Source organism: Ictidomys tridecemlineatus, chromosome 6 (genome assembly GCF_052094955.1).
Source record: "Ictidomys tridecemlineatus isolate mIctTri1 chromosome 6, mIctTri1.hap1, whole genome shotgun sequence".
In the NCBI taxonomy this organism is placed as follows: Eukaryota; Metazoa; Chordata; class Mammalia; order Rodentia; family Sciuridae; genus Ictidomys; species Ictidomys tridecemlineatus.
Genome location: NC_135482.1, coordinates 56,431,005 through 56,450,873, shown reverse-complemented (window position 1 = coordinate 56,450,873; position 19,869 = coordinate 56,431,005). Strand labels below are relative to the sequence as shown.

The 19,869-nt window shown below is 37.7% G+C and overlaps 1 protein-coding gene across 3 annotated transcripts; it reads right to left on the bottom strand.

Annotated features, from left to right (window-relative positions):
* Window positions 1-52: 52 nt before the first annotated feature.
* Window positions 53-19,586, bottom strand: Nemp1 (nuclear envelope integral membrane protein 1). Of its 3 annotated transcripts, none has more exons than XM_005335656.5 (9): window positions 19,370-19,586; window positions 12,925-13,049; window positions 11,752-11,968; window positions 10,344-10,416; window positions 9,022-9,115; window positions 8,454-8,568; window positions 6,802-7,027; window positions 5,844-6,017; window positions 53-4,950 (listed from the first exon to the last, which is right to left on the bottom strand). In XM_005335656.5, exons 1-9 carry the CDS (start codon window positions 19,494-19,496, stop codon window positions 4,773-4,775), a joined length of 1,329 nt encoding a protein of 442 aa, XP_005335713.1. In that variant the 5' UTR covers window positions 19,497-19,586; the 3' UTR covers window positions 53-4,772. The 3 variants fall into 3 exon arrangements, with proteins under 3 accessions (XP_005335713.1, XP_040136388.1, XP_040136389.1); XM_040280454.2 differs by having other exon boundaries at window positions 12,854-13,049; window positions 19,370-19,501; XM_040280455.2 differs by lacking the exon at window positions 19,370-19,586 and having other exon boundaries at window positions 12,854-19,344.
* Window positions 19,587-19,869: the final 283 nt, after the last annotated feature.

Genomic DNA, 19,869 nt, shown 5'->3' with positions numbered 1-19,869 from the left:
GACACATCAAATCCAAACAAGAAGACTGTAAGTTCATTAAGAGAGACCACTATATAGTCTATAAAACTTTATTAAAATTGGGATTACTTACAAACCATATAATACAAATGAAAAAATACATAAGACATCATTATTTTTTCTTACAGAAAAGTGGGCAAAATGAGACCCATGGCAAAGAGCCATCCCTGATTTTTTTTCTTCCAAACATTCATTAACATTTATTTTAAATATAAATGACAAATCTTTTCTCTAAGTAATACTAAGGCATTACCTGTAGGCTAAAACTCACATAGTGATTTCTTAGCCCTGTTATCTCAACACTAATTCCATAAATATGGGAAACTGGCAACTGCACACTGTTAGCAGTTTCTAAAATTCACATTATGAGCTATTCGTTAACATGAGAATGCTGCTCATGCTATAGGAAAGTACAAAAAAGGTGATTTCAACATTTTCAAGTCATCATCAAGAATGTGAAAGAGGAAGATGATATACATGGGCATGGGAAAAGGGACACCAAAGCTACACATTTAGGAAGTCTGTGTGACCACTCCCATTCCTGCTAAAGATGCAGGTCAATATTGGCATGAATCTGTTTTTTTTTTTTTTCTTTCCTTCTTTTTTATTCCCAGCAAGCTCTGGCTTTTGCAAGGTAAGGCACCAAACACCCTTTTACAGGTAGTAACTGTCTAGAATCCAACTCAATAGCAACCTGAATCCATATATCACTAACATACCATTGGGTTGCCATAATTGCATAGGTTCCTCTAAAGAGGAGAAAATAATAATAGTTTCTGCTACATAGAAAGAGAAATAACAATTTTGGGTGCATCTGTCTAATGCAATGGTTATTTACTTGGTTTCAGTTCCTATATAATGTTAGGGCACAATAAGTCTGTTCCACTGTCCTTTCCTTGGTTCATATAAAATTCTTAGCATTTCAATATAAGTTATTATCTAACATGTCAGACCTGAGTCCAAAGGAATACTAGGACATTTAATTTCCTTCCCTCCTACTTCAACTTTAACCACCAATTCAAAAAAAAAAAAAAAAGAGTTATGAGTACATAGTTAGGAATCATTTTTATGCAGGCATCCATCTGAGCCCATCCTTGTGTGTGTGTGTGTGTGTGTGTGTGTGTGTGTGTGTGTAACAATAAAAAGATTTGAGGGCCAATTATATAATCCATTCCTAAGCCTCTTATTTTTGGATATCAGGACCTGGGGGGACTATCTGGTCTATCTGGATCCTTTAATTCATCAAACCTCTATCAGATATACCCAGTGGAGACCGAGTTAAAGGAAACTTAGTGGACAAAGAGAGGGCTGGCCCCTAGAATGGGATGTACTCTCACAGAATGGTACATGTGGGATCCAAAAAGCTATCATTAGCAGAATTCCCTTTGCAAAAAACTTAAAAATCACAAATTTGAGGGGAGAAACAAAGTACTTTGGTGTGATGAAGACCGATAGGAATTTCTTATTAGAAGGTCCCGGAATGGGTAAGTTTTTTTTGATTTTGGTAATGTGTTCTGTTGCTCTCACAAAAACAATGAGTGAGGAAGTGAAAGGAAAACATTTTAGGCTAGTTGCCTCTCTGTGTTCCCAGTAATGGGAGTCATGCTCTACACAATTTTGTCAGACCGATTAGAGGCAATAGATTTCCAATGCTGATGAGACCCTGAGCCCCAGAGCCAATTTACAGCTTGATATTTGGCAAGCAAGACGCTGACGTGGCAGCAGACATGGCTCCAATGTCCATCTTACCCCACAGTTATCCCTTCAATCCTTCTTGATGAGATTGGTCTGAGAGATGAGACTGTGCTGAAATTGCAAGAGCTATATAACTGCCAGAGAAAATTAAATAGGGGCTTCAAGTAGTGACTGAGCCAGCAGACTAAGTGGCCATGAGGGAAACAAGAACAGTTCCTAAAGAAGGTTTACAGAGTCAAGCAATCTCCAGGCAGGGCTCTGAAGTATAGCCACACAAGCAGGCAGGGCAAGGACATGCTCCACACCAAAAAAGCACCATCCTTCACTGTCTGAGAGCAATTCTCATGCTGCAGGGCAACTATCATTTCCTGCAACTCAGTTCTCAACTACCAGACAGGGAGAAATAAAATAGTTTGATTTTATTCATCCCAAATTCAAGCACAGTGAAAAATTGGTCTTGGTATAGAAACTATAGTTTACGAGGAGTTTACTATACAGAAAAGGGAGAGCATTTCCTAACTTCACAATGCCTTTCTCATGAAAATAAAGACATGAGTCAGAAAAAGTCACCTTAGAGGAAAGCTACCACCTCCTTAGGAGTTGTTTTGGGGAAGGCACCAAAATCCCCATAGAGTCCTGAGACCATCCATACAGTTGGAATTACTTCTTCAAATCAACTTATGTTCACATAGGCTAGATCTCAAATTCTATAAATAAGGTAAAAGAACAATTCAGAGGGTGTGTGTGTGTGTGTGTGTGTGTATGTGTGTGTGTGTGTTTAATGCTGGGGATTGAACCCAGGGCTTCATACATGCTAGGCAATTACTCTACCATTGAGGTACATGTCCAGCCCCTTGGAGGTTTTAGTAATACTTTAGAGGAATAAAATTTAACCATGTACACAATTTACAAAGGCATAAAAGTTTCCCAATATAAAGTTCCTTGTACTCTGTGACTTTAAGACATCTGCCCAAATATTGCTCATTTTTCACTTTCTATTATTTGTCTCTTTCTGCCAACTGAGGTAGTTGTCACTTTAGGATAGTTTAAGGCTCCAGGGAACCCTGATGGAAATAATCGACTGGCCACCTGGAGGGGAGACTCAGAGCTGATATTTTAGAAGTTAGCAATGGAGCCTGGGGCCTTTCAAAACTACATGCTAATAGCTGGTCTGAAAAAGTTGTAAAAGCTTTTTAAAAAAACATCTTTCTTTTCCAAGATCAAGATAAGTCAGGAAATCCAATATTGTGTACCTTCCATGAGTTTCTATCTTCCTGGGTAAAGGAATTACAGCTTTTTCCAGGGTTCAAGAATGAGGATAACAAAGAACCAAGCAAATGACAGATACTTGGGAATTTGCTCCTTCATAAATGACATTGCTGGCCTAAGGGTACTTTCCAATGGCAAAAGAATCTGAAAGTAATGCCACTATAACAAAAGGCAGCATGAACCTCTGATGAGAAATGAAATTACAAATACGTACGGTATTCTTAGGAAAATGTGTCTTCTCCTGATGGCTAAATAGGCATCAGAGGCATAAAGATAACCTGGAGACCTATTTCCTGGCAAGGCATCAAGAAACTTCACAAATGGTTTTAGGGCTTACAAATTAGCCTGAATCAACAAATTAGCCAGAATGGGAGAGTGCAAGGAGTAAAGAAAGACTGAAAGGAATAGATAAAATGGGCATACAAAGGAAGAAAAAGGGAAAGGAGATAACTTCTTGGTTCCATAGCAACTCAATGTATGTAACACATGAGAGAAAAAAAATGGGGTAAACATCATCATTTCTCCTGGCCAGCAGGAATAATGCTATAAACCAAGGGGAAGATAAGGAAGAAATGAGACAAACTCTCAACTGTATGAAATAGACCCTTCCTCAAAGGGAAAAAGAGTGCAAGGAGGAATAGGAAGAGAAAAAGGCAAATATATTTTTTAAATGGAATTAAATGTTGAATAAAATAAAAAGTTCAAGAGCTCTTCACTATAGAAGAACCTATAGGCATGTTACTAAAAGCAAGCAGGACTCAGAATATCATGTGTAAGAACTAATTCAAAGCTCAACACAACAGCTCCTAGGGCTTTAATGAATAATCCATAAAAATATCTAGGGGCCAACTGGGCTTATCACTCTGGAGCATTTGCTGGTTCAGGAACATGAGTTCGATATATTTTAAAAAACACATTTGTTTAAAAGACAAGACAGGTGCTGTGACTATAGCTCAGTAGCAGAGTACTTGCCTAGCATGTGTGAGGCACTGGGTTCAATCCTTAGCACCACATAAAAATAAAATAAAATAAAGGCATGCTGCCCATCTACAACTACAAAAAAAAAAAAAAAAAAAAAACAAGACAGACAAAAATCCATTTTCCATGGGCTGGGGATGTGGCTCAAGCGGTAGCGCGCTCGCCTGGCATGCGTGCAGCCTGGGTTCGATCCTCAGCACCACATACCAACAAAGATGTTGTGTCCGCCAAGAACTAAAAAATAAATATTAAAAATTCTCTCTCTCTCTCTCTCTCTCTCTCCCCCCCTCACTCTCTCTTTAAAAAAAAAATCCATTTTCCTCTCAAAACAGTTAAATCAAGGATTATTCTAAAGTCACTGTAATAAAAGCAGAAAGCGAAGGATGTTCAGACTTATGGATTTCTCTCTGGAAGATGCAGCCTCTAGTCTGAAAGCCTTACTTACAATTCTCATTTTAGAGGACCAGCCAGTGACAGAAATGTCATGATCAAATCAACTTTCAAAGGGGAGAAAGGGGAGCTAGAATGCCATGCTGGCTGTGACCTTCCAGTTTTTTTAGAAACAGAAAAGTGGGCTAATAACTTAACAGGTGGAAAGCACACTACCATAGCATTCACTTTGTCCACTCTCCCTCCTCAGGGATCCCACAGAGACTACCACAATCATTCCCAGAGAGATCTACTCAGGCCTCTCATTTAATTTCTGCACTATCCTTCAACCTGCTATAAAGGCCTGTAAGAAATGCACAGTGCTTGCAACACAACCACTGAGGCACCAAATCAGTCTACATGAAAATAAATAACTACCACACTTAAGTCAGGAAATTGTTCTGTGTGGCAATGAGGTGCTGAGAACCTGAGTCCTCCTCCTCCTCCTCAGAAGTTGCTTCCTCATCCTGGGCAATAATGCTCCCTAATCCATATTCCTGTTCATGGACAGAAACTTCATTTGGTGTGAGGTGGAACGAACCTTCTACAAAGTCAGCAAATCTGGAAAAGAGAAGGTAATATTCATTAGGAATCTGCCTTCTGTCCTTTTAAAAATATATATATTTTTTTATTTATGTGTTTTAGTTGTAAATGGACACAATACTTTATTTTACTTATTTATTTTTATGTGGTGCTGAGGATCGGACCAAGTGCCTCACAACATGCTAGGCAAGTGCTCTACCACTGAGCCACAACTGCAGCCCAGCCTTCTGTCCTTTCTAGTTGTCCTTCAATAAGAACAAATCACAACACCTGTTATGTTCACAACTCAAATAATAACGAGTCTAGTCAATATCCCTGTCTTTACTCTGACAGATAAATGGAGTAAAGTAAGAAATAGAGAGAAAGGAAGGCTGGGATCATAGGCCAACCTTCCCTGCAACCCTATTCTGCTTAATAAGCACTAGCCTGTCCTTTTTAGTCACGGAAGTGCTAAGGTTCCTTGAGTCACTATATTCCTGATAAGAGATGATTAGGGGCATTACACAGTTATTTTTGTTTATGGCCCTATAAACTTCATGCTGTCAGGATTCCAAATTGAAGCTTCGCATACTCATTGGTATAACTACTCCCAAACAAAAAGGAAAAGGAAAAAGAACAAGAAAAAAGAAAAACCAACTCAGGGAACAATGTAAAGCTTTCATAGTACAGACATAATATGGAATCATCCCACCTCAGTGTTATAAATAAAAGGTAAGGCAGGTAGTTCCTTGGGGAAAGTGGGGAAAGAGGAAACAGGTTACTGATATAGGTATCTTTCTCTTGACTACCCTTAGATGAACAATAAACAAAGGCCACAAATACAACATGACTATCTAGGAGTATGATCTCTGTTAGAATTCAAGGTCACAATTACCCTGATAGATACTTAGCTTATCTGGCTAAGAGTTTACCTTTTTGGAGACTGGATTCGAGAAATAGTCTTCCAAGCAGAACAGTCTGGACTGTTACAAAATTCTCGGAGCTCCTCTAAAGCCCTTCGGGTCTCTACCTCTCCTTGTATCCGATATTCTTCTTCTGTCAGGAGACGAGGGGGGACAGGCTTTTCTGTTGCCTTACACATCTTTCTGTGCTCACCAAAATAATATCATGAATCATTAATCAGTAACCTATATTCATCCTTACTTCTAGAGCCCTTCAGCAGACCAAGCATACAGCAGACAATCTGAACATTTTAATAAGAGTTATCACTCCCACTTTTTTTCATAGACATCCTTAGTTATGATGGATCCTGACATATTAAATTACAAATGAAAAGTCAGAATAGTCATTATTATTCACTAATGTGAATAAATTCATTTATCTTCCAATAAATAATAAACAAAGTATTTATTTCCTGATAAATAGAAAAACAGCAAGAAAACAATGTTATAATATTGTGGTCTGTTAACTTCATTCCTCAAACTGAAGGTATCACTCTATCTGAAATAGAACAACCACTCAGAATCCATGACCATTTCATATTCACTATGCAAAGTGATAACATGCTATGAATTACATCTTAAAATAAGATTAGGACTTCTAGAGCAATTTGATCCCCAGTGTGAAATAACCTGAAATAAGGTAACCTGAGGTCTGTGGTATAAAAGTGATATAATTTGCACCACCTAGTGGTAACAGGGACACATAACAATTTACTGGATGCTTTTATATAAATGATTAGAATAAAAATTTTTAAAGCCTAACAGAGTCTAAAAACATAGTCTCAGGAAGAAACAATGTCAGAGAATAACACAGTGACTTCTCATTAACAAAGAGGCTCTCACAGGGCAACGCCTCTGGATCCTTTTGCTACAAACTGTATCCCATACTGCACTGTGTCAATACAAAGTTATACTGCCTTCCAGTCACCTGTAGGTGATGTACAGCCACTGAATAGGGTACTCCAGGTTCTTAGTACACAGTGCAATGATGATAATGGCAAGGGCAATGTGAGGTATCTGGATGCCGGAATACATGAAACCCAGGCCCATCAGTTGCAAGGTCCAGGTCAGCAGGTTGATACTTCGTTCATTCTCCAAGGGCCCATACTTGTAACATACTGCAAAACTCATGAATCCAACTGTGAGGATGTAGCCTATGAGAAAAGTTATCAGAAGAAATTCTTTTTCATCTATACCTGATAAAGATAATATATACAGGAGCAGTACTAAATTCACAATATAGCATCTACAGAAGCAGGAAACTGGATGTGATCTTTACTCAATTTTTCATTTTTCACTATTAGAAAATATAAATATACACTCACCCACACATATAAACACACACTTATATCTTTAATTTTCTATCCTTTTTCTGTTGTACTATTTGGTTCAAATGAACAATAAAGCTACATGTTGAAAAATTCTGAGTTTACTTTTAAAAACCTGAAATATAAAAATATAGATTAATAACCACATAATTTCTCAAATGATAGACTGAGGGTTTCTATCAGCATAACCAAAAAATTCTCATTTTATGGACAAGATTCACTGCAGTCTTCTTTTGAGGAAAATGGGGGTACCAAGGATTGAGTCCAGGGGCACTCTTATCACTGAACTACATCTCTAGCCCTTTTATTTTTTACTTTGAGACACGGTCTCACTAACTTCCTCAGGCTGGACTTGAACTTGCAATCCTTTTGCCTTAGCTTCCTGAGTCACTGGGATTATTAGGCATAGGCCACCATGACCAGCAGCCCCTGTAGTCTTTTACTTCTTAAACCCTTTAAGTCCCATTGTTCCAAATGAGAGACACCTAAGAAACTTAAATTGGCCGGGTGGCATGGTGGCACATGCCTATAATCCCAGCGGCTCAGGAGGCTGAGACAGGAGGATCACAAGCCAGCCTCAGCAACGACAAGGTGCTAAGCAACTGAATGAGACCCTGTAAATAAATAAAATACAAAATAGGGCTGGGGATGTGGCTCAGTGGTTGAGTGCTCCTGAGTTCAATCCCCAGTACCCATTAAAAAAAAAAAATCCTTAAAATGTGCAAGAAATATACCATTTATGGTAACTTTTGAAATGAATATTAAGTTTTTACAGTTCTATTCTTTTGAGAAAATAGGTGAATAATTAGAGTATTCCAAAAGATATTTCATATATATAAAATATATGCAAAAAATATATGAGCTCTAGATTATTTTACCATATTTTTGTCAATTTCATTGAAATATACAGAGTTGAAAACTTGGAACTTAATGAGTTAGGTCTTCATGTACTTAAAATATAATTATATTAACAAAGTCAATTTTATCACTTGTCAGAAAGATACTTTTTGTGCAAAGAGAAGTGCATTTAAATACCAACAAATTAAAATCTTCTCCATAATACCTGTATTTTAATTTAAAATAAGGTAGTAATGGTGGAGATGTTTAAAATAAATGGAAAACTATGATTTTTCAAATTAATCAAATGACATAACTATTAACTCTTTGTAAGCAGGCAACATCTTTTAATGATCAAATTAACTAAAATAGCCTACAAACATGCAAAAAGAGAAGCAAAACCGACAACACTTACTTAAAAGATACTGCCAGTAACACCTCCAGATCTCTTGTAAATTCTTAAAAACTAGCTGAATGAGGTACAGAGAAAAGGACCAGCCTCCCACCAGGATGACGTAAATGGGACTTTTCTAAGAGAGTAAAAGTGAAAGCAAAAGTTACAACAGACTTTCCATACATAAAAGAAGCAAAATGGAATTAGGATTTTTTTCTTAAAATTCAACCTACTCAAAATGCACAAAAAACACATCTCTTAAAAAGATGTCCTTTATATCTAAAAGGTACAGTCTGCAAGGAACACTAGGAAAATGAGATACTAAATAACTTAAAAGCCTGGCTATGCAATTAGAAAACAGAAAAGTGACTTTACACTCCCACTGAGCACAGGATTTTAAATAAAGAGAGTTTTGTATATAATCAGGCTTCAAGTTTCATCAAGGAAAGTACCTTTCAGAATCAAGGAAAGAGTAGGGCATTCACTCTGTCATCAATGCAAATTTTCAATGTTCTAAGATTACCTAAGAAAACAGGCCTTCAGCTATTCTGAGTTCATACTAACTGCGTATGAAGATTCTGCTACTTACCCTGGGCATGAATTTGGATAGTATAAAAATGATAATTAGTAGAGAAGCCACAATTCCCACACTCATCCCCGTGGAATAGTAGAAAACTTGACTCCTGTAGAGAAAAAATTTATTTCATGACTGTTGGTATATACTCTGTACACAGCATTATTGAAGCCAGGGCAACTAACCAGCCAAAGGATTTTTTTTTTTTAAAAAAGATATGAGATTAGAGTAGGTATTTACCAAAAACTTGAGGTCAGAGAATTATAAAGACTGATACAATATAGTTGCTGGGAGATTATGAAGATTATTATCAATGAGGTCCTCTCAAATATATCCCCACAATAATAACACTGCTTGATCTTCCACTCACATCCCCAATCTCTCTCCTAACCCAATTCTTTTTTTTAATATTTATTTTTAGTTGTAGTTGAACACAATACCTTTGTTTTATTTATTTATATGTGGTGCTGAAGATTGAACCCAAGGCCTCGCAGGTGCTAAGCAAGTGCTCTACTGCTGAGCCACAACCCCAGCCCCCAACCCAATTCTTATTAAGAATCTCTCTTCTGAGGAACAACTCAGCTTCTCTGGGGAGAAGGAAGGAACAAGAATACTGCCCAAGTAGACAGTAAAAACTAAAACCAAACTGACTATCCAGAAAGATAAATTAACCTTTCATGGGTCCTAGAACAGAAAGGTCCTACTTCCATTCCAGGTTCTTTCTTCAATTATTTCCTGCTCTCTGTGAGTTTCTCTTAGGATCCCCCAAAGTAAGGAAAAATTTCCACCAACTCCACTTCATTCCAACTTCAAATTTTAATTTTTAATCTTTCATTCACTATTCCACAAATATTTTTTACTTCATATATACATAATGATGATTCTACCTTTATCCAATGTTTTCTTAGTTATCCATATTTTCTTTGCATCTGTACATAACAGTTTCACCTCTCTCAGTAGGTAAAAAAGAAAAGCAATGTACAGCAGCTTATGTTTGTCTCCTTACATGTGAACAGTATGAAACTCATCAACATATGACCCTGTAAATATGAGACCTTCAAGTATTAACTCTAACAGTAAAAAGGATAATGACGGTCACCTTTATAGTAACTGTCTAACTCCCATTAGCCCTCCATGGGTCTACTCAATGGGAGAATTTCATTATTAACATTGCTATTCAAATCAGAAAACAACAAAAATCACAACACATGTTGTTTTAAAAATATACAAGCAGGCAAAATCTAAGACATATAGGCCTGAAGGGGGGATGGCAGTACTTATGGCTTTTATGATAAAATTCAGACCTTTTCAAGCTGTACATTAGCCTTCAAACCTACCTGCTCAATAAGTCTCCACAAAAAAACAACATAAGTCCAAGGAGGAAAATGAGGAAGAGTTTGGGGTCAAATCCTGAAATAAATAAAGATTTTTTTTCTTAAAAGGGGAGCCAAACAGTTTAAGGCATTATAAAATAAAAGGCAGTTTTAACATTATTGATCAGCTACAATAAAATAAATACAAATAGCCCACCTAAACAGCATTGTAAATTCCACACAAAGCCTGGGCACTCTTTCAAAGAGAGAATATAATTAGGTTTCTGCTTAATCTACTTTTCTGAAGATCTTACTTATATTTAAGTATATACCTACTTAAAGCTACCTGGACTAAGGCTCAAAGAAGCTAAGCTTCACTTTGGACCAAATTAGACACAGTGACATAGCACTTCAAGCAATTGCCCACAAGAGGTCTCTACCACTCTTTATACCCTTAAATTACAGCACAGAATTTAGTAAATTTGCCTAGAACTCTGGGTCTGAGCCTCCTGTTTCTTTCTGACTGCTTGTCTTGCCCAATCTCCTTCTTTTCTTTGCTACATAGCACTGTGCTGGAAAAAGCTACCTGTCAAATACATCTTGCCCAAGACCAGAGAGCCCAAGCAAAGACCCCTTAATAGCATACCAGAGACTCCTACAGCTTTTACATTCAAGAGCTCTGAATCTACGGGAGGCCCACAAACAGAGCCAGAGGGCTTAGTAAATATAGAAGGGTACACCAAAAAACAGCTATACCACCATGGAACTCTAGGACTTTGGAAGGGCATAATCTATTTTTGTAGCAAAAACCTAGAAACATGTCTACTATTCACAATATGCCAGGATCCCAGGTAATAACCAGGGAAAACCCAAGTTGGAGAGAACTCAACAAAATCCATCTCCTCTAAAATTTTCTCAGATATCTTCAGAGAAGGAAAAACATTCCCCAGCTCCACTGAATAAGTCTTAAACTGCAATGGTCTTTACTTACAGTTCCACTCTTTTTATTTGTGAATTACTAATAATCAATTTTATCTTTCTTTGGTTTTTATTATTTAACCACTAGAGTCTTCAAATACAGGACAGCTACCTTTGTCTAGAAGTATCTATAAGGCATAAACATAACTGACTCACTATAAGAATACTATGCATATCAGCTCAGGGCCATTGGCAGTATTAGAAATGCAAGACTTCACAATTTTAGGAAGGAGGTACTCAGAATGGCCTGAGGTAGTGTCTCGATTCTAGGTCTAAAGAGTCTTATGTGGGTGGAGTCTTTGTGAACTGTTTGGAGCTATGGTACACTCAGGGCTATAATCAGAACCAAAAGGGAGCCATCTTGGGTGGACTTGTCTGTCTCACTAATTATACCCTCCAGAACTCACTCCCTTCTCAATCTAGAATCCATCAGAAAAACAGGGGTGAGACTTACTCCGGGTCACAATGACACTGTACTTGGCGTCCTCTATAATTTCAACTTTAAGGCAGGTTTTTGTGCTGTATAGACCCACGTTAATATAGGTGTCATTCAATTTCTCTTTTAAAAAAGAGGAAAAAAAGTTCCAGATACTGAACTGCTCGAGCTCCTTCAATTTCTCCTCATTGTCTACCTGGGTGACTCGGACCAATGTGGAACTATTTACCCGGATCTGTAACACAAGTAAATCAGGATGAGAAAGAAGGAAGTAGGTTTTTAAAATTTTCACAAATAAAATTTTTTAAAACCCTCAGTTTTCTACAAGGCTTATCAGAAATATAGAGATACAGCAGCTAAAACATAGTTGGGCAAATAACACTGCACATGGCACAGAAAGGAAGCTGTTAGAATGTCTTCTTGTTAACATGATCTGAATCTACTATTAGGCCAGAACATAGTGGGGTGAAAGACTCTCAAGCTGAGTTATCAATACAGCTATTTATAAGAGATCATACAAAGAAAGGATCTAGATTATTAAGAAAATTACCAGTCATAAACAGCCCCAGAAAACTAAAAATGTTTCCCATAATGACAGGCTGAGAAGTTCAACCTATTGTTGCAAATCAGTGTAAATGCTGATTATAATGTACCCCAGATGGAGTATGATTTTTATACGAGACAACAAAAAAAGAGAATTAAAAAAAGAAAACAAAAACCACAAGCCCGCTCATAGGTTTTTGAGGTGAACAACAAATACCCTTATCAGTAACTATACTTATAGTAGCAGCAACATTTTCAAAAGGACTCATTTTGTCCAATCACTATTACAGCCAGACACTCTTGCTTGCCAGGTGACTTAACAGGGTTATGAAATAAATAAGACCAAAGTCATTTTACCAAGGGGAAACTTCAGCTCAGGTGGTTTATAAAACATCTTTTGTAGAATCAAAATAGAACAGGGGCAGCAAGGCAAGAGTTTACGTCCTGACAGGCATGCCAGTTTCCAGCCCAAAGAAGGTATAAGGGCTTTAAAAAGAGAGAGGTGTGTTTATGTGCATACTGCCAAAAGGAAGAAAGGGGAGGAAGCTTCTTTGGGAAAAGAAGAAAGGAAGTTTACCTCAAAGTCATAGTACTGTAAGCTTCTTAAGGGAGCTGAGATGCCCCTTCGAGGGGCTTCCAAATTATTACCTGTATCCGTGTCCATATATCATGCCACTTTGGGACAAGCACATTTTTATAACAGAACTGTTGGCTGGTACTCATACTATAAACTCGGGATTCCTGAAGCATGATCACATTTACATCAATTCCAGCTTTATGCAAAGAAAGGAAACAAAAATTAAGTATAACAGAACAACCTAATAACTGTAACTCATTTCATAAGAAGAACTAAACTAACCACTTTCTTAAACTTGGAGCTGAAATATCAGCCAGACCAAGAAACAAAACTAAAATGAAAGAATAAGGCAGAATCTTATTTCTGTTCCATTTAATTGTGTGCAGGACTGCGTGCACTCAGGATTAAACCCAGGGCCTCAAGCATGCTAAGAACACAATCTACCACTCAACCCCAAAATTTTATTATTTAAATATTACAAATAGTCATTAACTCAGAATAAGTATTAACTACTATTAAGTGTTTATTAACATAGAGTGCTGTTTCATTTAACCCTCTTAACAGTGCTATGGGAGATATTTCCATAATGCCTAGTTTACAAATGAGGAAACTAATATTGAAGAAAGGTTAAGTAATTTGTCCAAAGTTAGACAGCTAGTAAACAGCCTAATGGTGAGAGTCACAACCAGGTCTGACTACAGCTTTAACCATGTTATCCTGCTTTTCCTGTAATGGGATAACTAAAGTAAGCTAAAGTAACCCATATATTGATTTTTCTAGATACCCTGAATAGGACAAACTAACAGAAGTTTTTGTTTGTTTGTTTGGTTTTGTTTTTAATAAGTCTTTAAGAAGAAACTAAAAGATTGCAAAGTTGCTGTTTATTCCAGCTGTTTCAAGTTTTAAGAGCAGCCAATATGCAGTCTGATTTATCAAAATGGAAGATTCTCCCCTCAGTTTGTATTCATCCTTAGCTAATTCAAGGTTTAAGAGTGACCATTCAGCTAGGTGTGGTGGCACATCTGTAATTCCAGCTACTTGGGAGGCTGAAGCAGGAGGATGGCAAGTTCTAGGCCAACCTGGGCAATTTAGTGAAACCTTGCCTCAAAAATAGAATTTTTAAAAAAGGGTTGGGGACGTAGTTCAGTAGTAGAGAGCTTGCCTAGCATGTGCAAGGCCCTGGGCTTAATCCCCACTACAGGAGTCAGAGAGGGAAGTGACCAGTTTCCTATACTTTCCCATCCAATTTTGTTCACATTCCTGTTTTAAACACATGCATTTATTTATTTTTTTTTTTTCCCCAGTGCTGGAGATTGAATCTAGAGCCTCACACCTAGAGTAAAGTCCTCTCCCACTGAGCTGCATCTCCACCCTGTAATTTCTTTCTAAAGTTCTATGTTTTGCATACCAATTTATCAAATTCTATCAACTGGAAATTTAGTTATCACTTTGGTTCTTGATATAGTATAAAGGTGGGGAAATTCAAATAAGCTAGAAAATAAATAAATAAAAAATACAAAAATCTTGATCAAATCTTAGAAAGACAAAATTACACACACACAAAAAGCACTGATGCCTACCACTGAGTCCAAATGGTTTTGGGGTGAAGCTAAGACCAATTTTGATTTCACATTTAGTCTTTTAGCAAAAAAAACTACAAAACTCAGAAGAAAACATAGGTGTACATCTTTATGACCTCAGATTAGGTAATGGTTTCTTAGTTATAACTCTTTAGTATAAGCAACTAAAAAAAAACTAGGTAAACTGACTTCACCCAGCACCAAAAAAAGAAAACCAACAACAACAAAATATTGCTCCAAAGGACACTATCAAGAAAGCAAAAAGACTAACCCACAAAATGGAAGAAAATATTTGCAATCGTGTATGGTTTAGTATCCAGAATACAAAAATAACTATTACAACTCAACAACAACCTAACTTTTTAAATAAGCAAAGGATGTGTATACATTTTTCCAAAGAAAATACACAAATGTCCAATAAACACATGAAAAGAGATTCAACATCATTAGTCATTAGGGAAATGCAAATCAAAACCATGATGAAATACTATTTCACACCCATTAGAATAGTTATATTAAAAAAGAGATCAATAACAAGTATTAGTTGATGATATGGAAAAATTAGAACCTCCATATATTGCTAATGGTAATGGAGAAGTTTGGTAGTTGGTAATTGAAAAAGTTTGGTAGTTCCTCAAAAAGTTATCATATAATTCCACTGCTAAGTATATACTCAAGAGAACTGAAGAAATGTGTTCACATGAAAACATATGAATGAATTTTCACAGCACCATTATCCAAAACAACCAAAAAGGAGAAACAACCCAAATGTCCACCAACGGAAAGAACAGATAAGCAAAATGTAGTATATCCATACAATGGATATTATTTAGCCATAAAAAGAAATGAAGTACTGATATATGCTACCAGACAGATGAATTTGTTGGGCTTGGTAGCATATGCCTACAATCCCAGTGACTTGGGAGGCTGAAACAGGAGGCTCATATATTCAAGGCCAGCCTCAGCAACTTAGTGAGACCCTCAGCAACTTAACAAGACTCTGTCTCAAAAAAAAAAAAAAATTAAAAAGGACTGTGGATGGAGCTCAGCACTTCTGGGTTCAATTCCCAGTACCAAAAAGAAAAGATAGATGATTATGGAAAACATTACACTGCATAAAAGGAATCAGACAGATGGGTGCACACACATACACACACACACACACACACACACACACACACACACACACACACAGCAACAGAAAGCCACATATTGAACAATTCTGTTGATACAAAATGTCTAAAAGAAGCAAATCCACAGTGACAGGAAATAGATTAGTAGTTGCCCTGGGCTAGAAGGAGAGGGGAATGGGTAGTATATAGAGTTCCATTTTGGAGTGACTAAAATTTTATGTAATTAGACAGTGGTGATGTTGGCAAAACCTAGTGAAACATTAAAAACCACTGAAGAGAGAATCTTATGGTGTATAAATTTATATCTCAATTTTTTAAAAAATTAAGTCTTTATAAACTATCAATTTCTCACTAGGGTTATACAATAGTAATTTGGGTTTCCTCCAAGTCTTTCCTAAAATGAAGCCTTTTCAAAGTCCTGTTGACACTTATCTCCCTAACAAGCCTACAAATATACAAAAAGAATACCCAGTCACAAATATAGATCAAGTTAATTTTCTTATGAAGAGTGAAGAGTAAGGTTACATAAAACGTTAAACATACTGTATTTACAAATGTGTTGAGGCCTGCAAAAACACTGCAAAGTTAAACAAGAACATCGGGAAGTTAAAGTTAAACAAGAACTGATTACTTTGTTAAAATAATATACAGTCTATTTACAAATCCCTAAGCAAAAACATGCACCTGTGCAGAAAAAGAAAAAAAAAACACACTTATTAATCCTTTCTCTCCCACAGCACCAAATAATATGACATAACACTTTTCTAAGTCTATTATTACTTTCAAAAGGGTAGTTAGATACAAATAATGCATCAGTACCACAGGACATTTGAAAAACTTAATGTCAGAAAAAAACATCACTGTTTTTCTTTTGTTTGATTATTTTGGTGCCATGGATTAAACCTGGGGCGCTTAACTACTGAGCCATATCCCCAGCCCTTTTTTATATTTTACTCAGAGACAGGGTCTTGCTAAATTGCTTACAGCTTCTCCAGGTTGCTGAGGCTGGCTTTGAAGGGATCCTCCTGCTTCAGCCTCCTAAGCTGCTGGGATTACAGGCACATGGCACCATGCCTAGCACCATCATTTTAACAGTAACCTTAAAGTTTTCCAAAGCCACATTCCTAAAGAAATAAAACTGTCCTATAAGACCCAATGCCAGAATTAATAAAATCTAGTTTTTTTCTTTTCCTGAGTCCCATACTATTCAAGGGGGAAAAATTAATAAATAAATAAACCTCTTCGATAGTAACCTCCAAGAGAAATCAGCACCTTGGCTAGCCATATCCTTGGAAATGAACTGAGGGGGACAATATGACAATTCGGCCTTAGGGAATAATCTGCAGAAAAAAGCAGGACTCCAGATACAGATTAATATTTTCAGAAATATACAACTAAACCAAATGACCTTAAATATATTAGTACCTTGTATTTCCCATAGCAAAATAACATATATCACTTTTCCTTCCCTCCTCAAAGTGAGTTAGCCTGCATGTTAAAAAGCAGAATAAATTAAAGTCAGGCGTATAATTCAATATAGCACTTGTCTAGCATGTATGAGGCCCTGGGTTAGATCTCAAGGACTGAAAAATGATAAAAATAAAAACTAGCAAACATGAAAGAGCAGAACAAATTAAACATTCAGGAAAACAACTTCTGAACCTCCCAGAATTTACTGAATAATAAATTGCTAACTGTATTACCTATAAAGTACCTATTCAAAGATTAATAATTAGGGGCTGGGCTCAAGTACCTAAAGAGAACGGAGTACTATTTCAAAAGACAGGTAGTAGTACCAGGTAGCAGGGTGCTTAGCTAGCCTGCACAAGGCCTGGGTTTAATCCCAGTTCTGCAAAAAAACAAAAAATAATAAAATCATGTGAAAAAGACCAGAAGAGAATGTGATAAAATTGATTACATCTAAATGGAATGAACAATGAGAGTTCTGATTACTTCTTTATGCTTAATTGTACTTGCAAAATATTTAGAACAAATATGTATTACCTTTATAATCAAACATTTCAAAAACATCCAGTGAGGACTGGGGTTGTGGCTCAGTGGTAGAGCACTTGCCTAGAGCAGTGTGACACTGGGTTCAATCCTCAACACCACATAAAAATAAATAAAATAAAGATATTGTGTCCATCTACAACTAAAAAAATATTTAATTTCCAATGAGGGCTGGGGTTGTAGCTCAATTGGTATAGCATTTGCCTTGCACGCGTGAGGCACTGGGTCGATCCTCAGGACCACATTAAATAAATAAATAAATGTGTTGTGTCTGTCTACAACTAAAAAAAATATTTTTAAAAATCCAATGAGAAGAAACTAGATCTTTTTTTTTTTTTTTGGTTGGGGGGGGCATTGTGGATCGAACCCAGGGTATTCTACCACTGAGCTACATCACTAGCCCTTTTTATTTTAAGAGAGTAACTTGCTAAATTGCCCAGGCTGGACTTGCTATCCTTCTGCCTCAGTCTCCCAGTAGCTAAGATTACAGGCAAGTGCCACCAGTACACCACTACTAACTATCTTTTGCAATAATATTTCATTCTCTATTACATGATGGCTCTTTGTAGCTGCCACCCACATAATATATCAGGCTGTACAGAACAAATTTCATCCCCAAGTTTTCTTTTCTCTAAACCAATAAGTTCCTGTTCCTCTCAACAAATCTGCAGGGCTCAGAAAGAAAAAAAAGAAACTTCAAAGAGAAAGAAACTTCTGACTGAGTGCTTAATATTTTCTCCTTTCTACAACCCACAATTTCATTTTAGAAGTTCAATCTGATAATAGCCTTCAAATGCCATTGTAGGCCCTGACTCTGTAAAAGTACATTCCTGAATACTTATTCCCCTCTCCCTAGGAGGAAAAGTTTTCAGAAGGATGCTGCAGTTTGGAACTAGATATTTGAGCGCTGATATGACGCCTTAATCCTAAATGATAGCAGAAGATAGACATGAACCTAAAAGGAAAAATGAGAGTGCATTGCATGTGTTTACAAGATGATTATTTTTACTCTCCTCCGCCGTTTCCACTCCCTCCAGTGGAAGCTTGGGAACCCCACTTATTTTTCTATCATGAATTTAACAAAGGTTAAAGGAAGTTTCTAAAAAACACACTTTAAGATTTCTGGATTCGAGTGAAAAGCTTCCTTCCCAATCCAGCATATCAAACACATGTGTTTGAAGGAATCCACAAATTTCCAAAAAGAAACCCATTGAGTTAAATAGCACTAGTATCTTTTTTGGGAAAAAGAAGTATAATGACCTCAGGTCCGTTAAATAGGGCAGTTAAGGGACAGGGTCTTAAAAGAGCAGATGTTAAAGAACAATGTATTTCTGTAAACTCTAGGGACCTATTCTACCGCCTATGCTCCTGCTCCTGACCGCACTGGCTGAGAAGGAGTTTGCTAATTTGCTAAATAAATGTGATCCTCCCTTTCATGAGGCCTCTCCCCCATCCCCGAAAGGTCCCGGGATCTTATTCCTTTTAACCTAGAATCTCGAGAGGACCCCAGCAGCGTGGCAAAGCCCCCACGGCCAATTCTCACTCAGCGCAGGCCTCTTTTTCCAGTGTTCGCCAAAAGATTCCAGGATCCTCCACTCTTGGGGAGCTCCCCAAGACCTCCCAAGGGCCCTAACCCACCAGTCCCGAAGGGGCTTCCCCCCGCACCCCGGGCTACTCCACAGAGCCACCGCCCCTCTGCAGAGTAACGGCCCACGCCTTCAGGGCAAGACCCACTTTTCCAAAAATAAACCCTTCCGCCCCCACCCCCAAAGCAGCTGCTGCCCGGGTGGTACCTGAGCCGCAGACCAAGCAGCCGGAAAGGACCAAGAAGAGCCGCATTGCCCCACCATCCCCGGCCCCCCAGCCCCAGGACCCGGGACCAACAGCCGGCGACACCGCTACTTTGATTCCTCCCGCCATGGTTGCCTTAAGCCGCCTCCTCCTCTCTTGCCTCTCCCCTGCTATTAGCCCCTAACAGGCAGTCCCAACAGCCAGTCAGCTACAAGGCCCTCTCCTAGCCACTAACTTGGAGGGCGGGGCTTCGAGCTCTAATTCCTCCCAGGACCCTAGGAGTCCCGCCCCTTAGCAACTGATGTAAGAGGGCGGGAGAAGCAGCTTTAGCCTATTAGAAAACCGGTTCTCGCCTCACCTTAGCAATGGCAACAGGAAGATCCCACCCCTTAACAACATGCTTCCGTTCCCCAGTTTATTTACAAGCGCAATTGATGGCAAGTTTAGCCAATGGCGAAGAATTGGCGAAGCCTCCTGGACAAAACTTGGTATTTCCATCGAA

Coding starts and splice junctions, on each gene's coding strand:
- Nemp1 (XM_005335656.5), bottom strand. CDS start 19,496: ATGGCGGGAGGAATCAAAGTAGCGGTGTCGCCGGCTGTTGGTCCCGGG. Junction 10,417..11,751: donor CAGTGTCATTGTGACCCGGA/GTAAGTCTCACC, acceptor TATTTATTTCAG/GATTTGACCCCAAACTCTTC. Junction 7,028..8,453: donor TTACTGGCAGTATCTTTTAA/GTAAGTGTTGTC, acceptor CTTTTCTCATAG/GCTACATCCTCACAGTTGGA.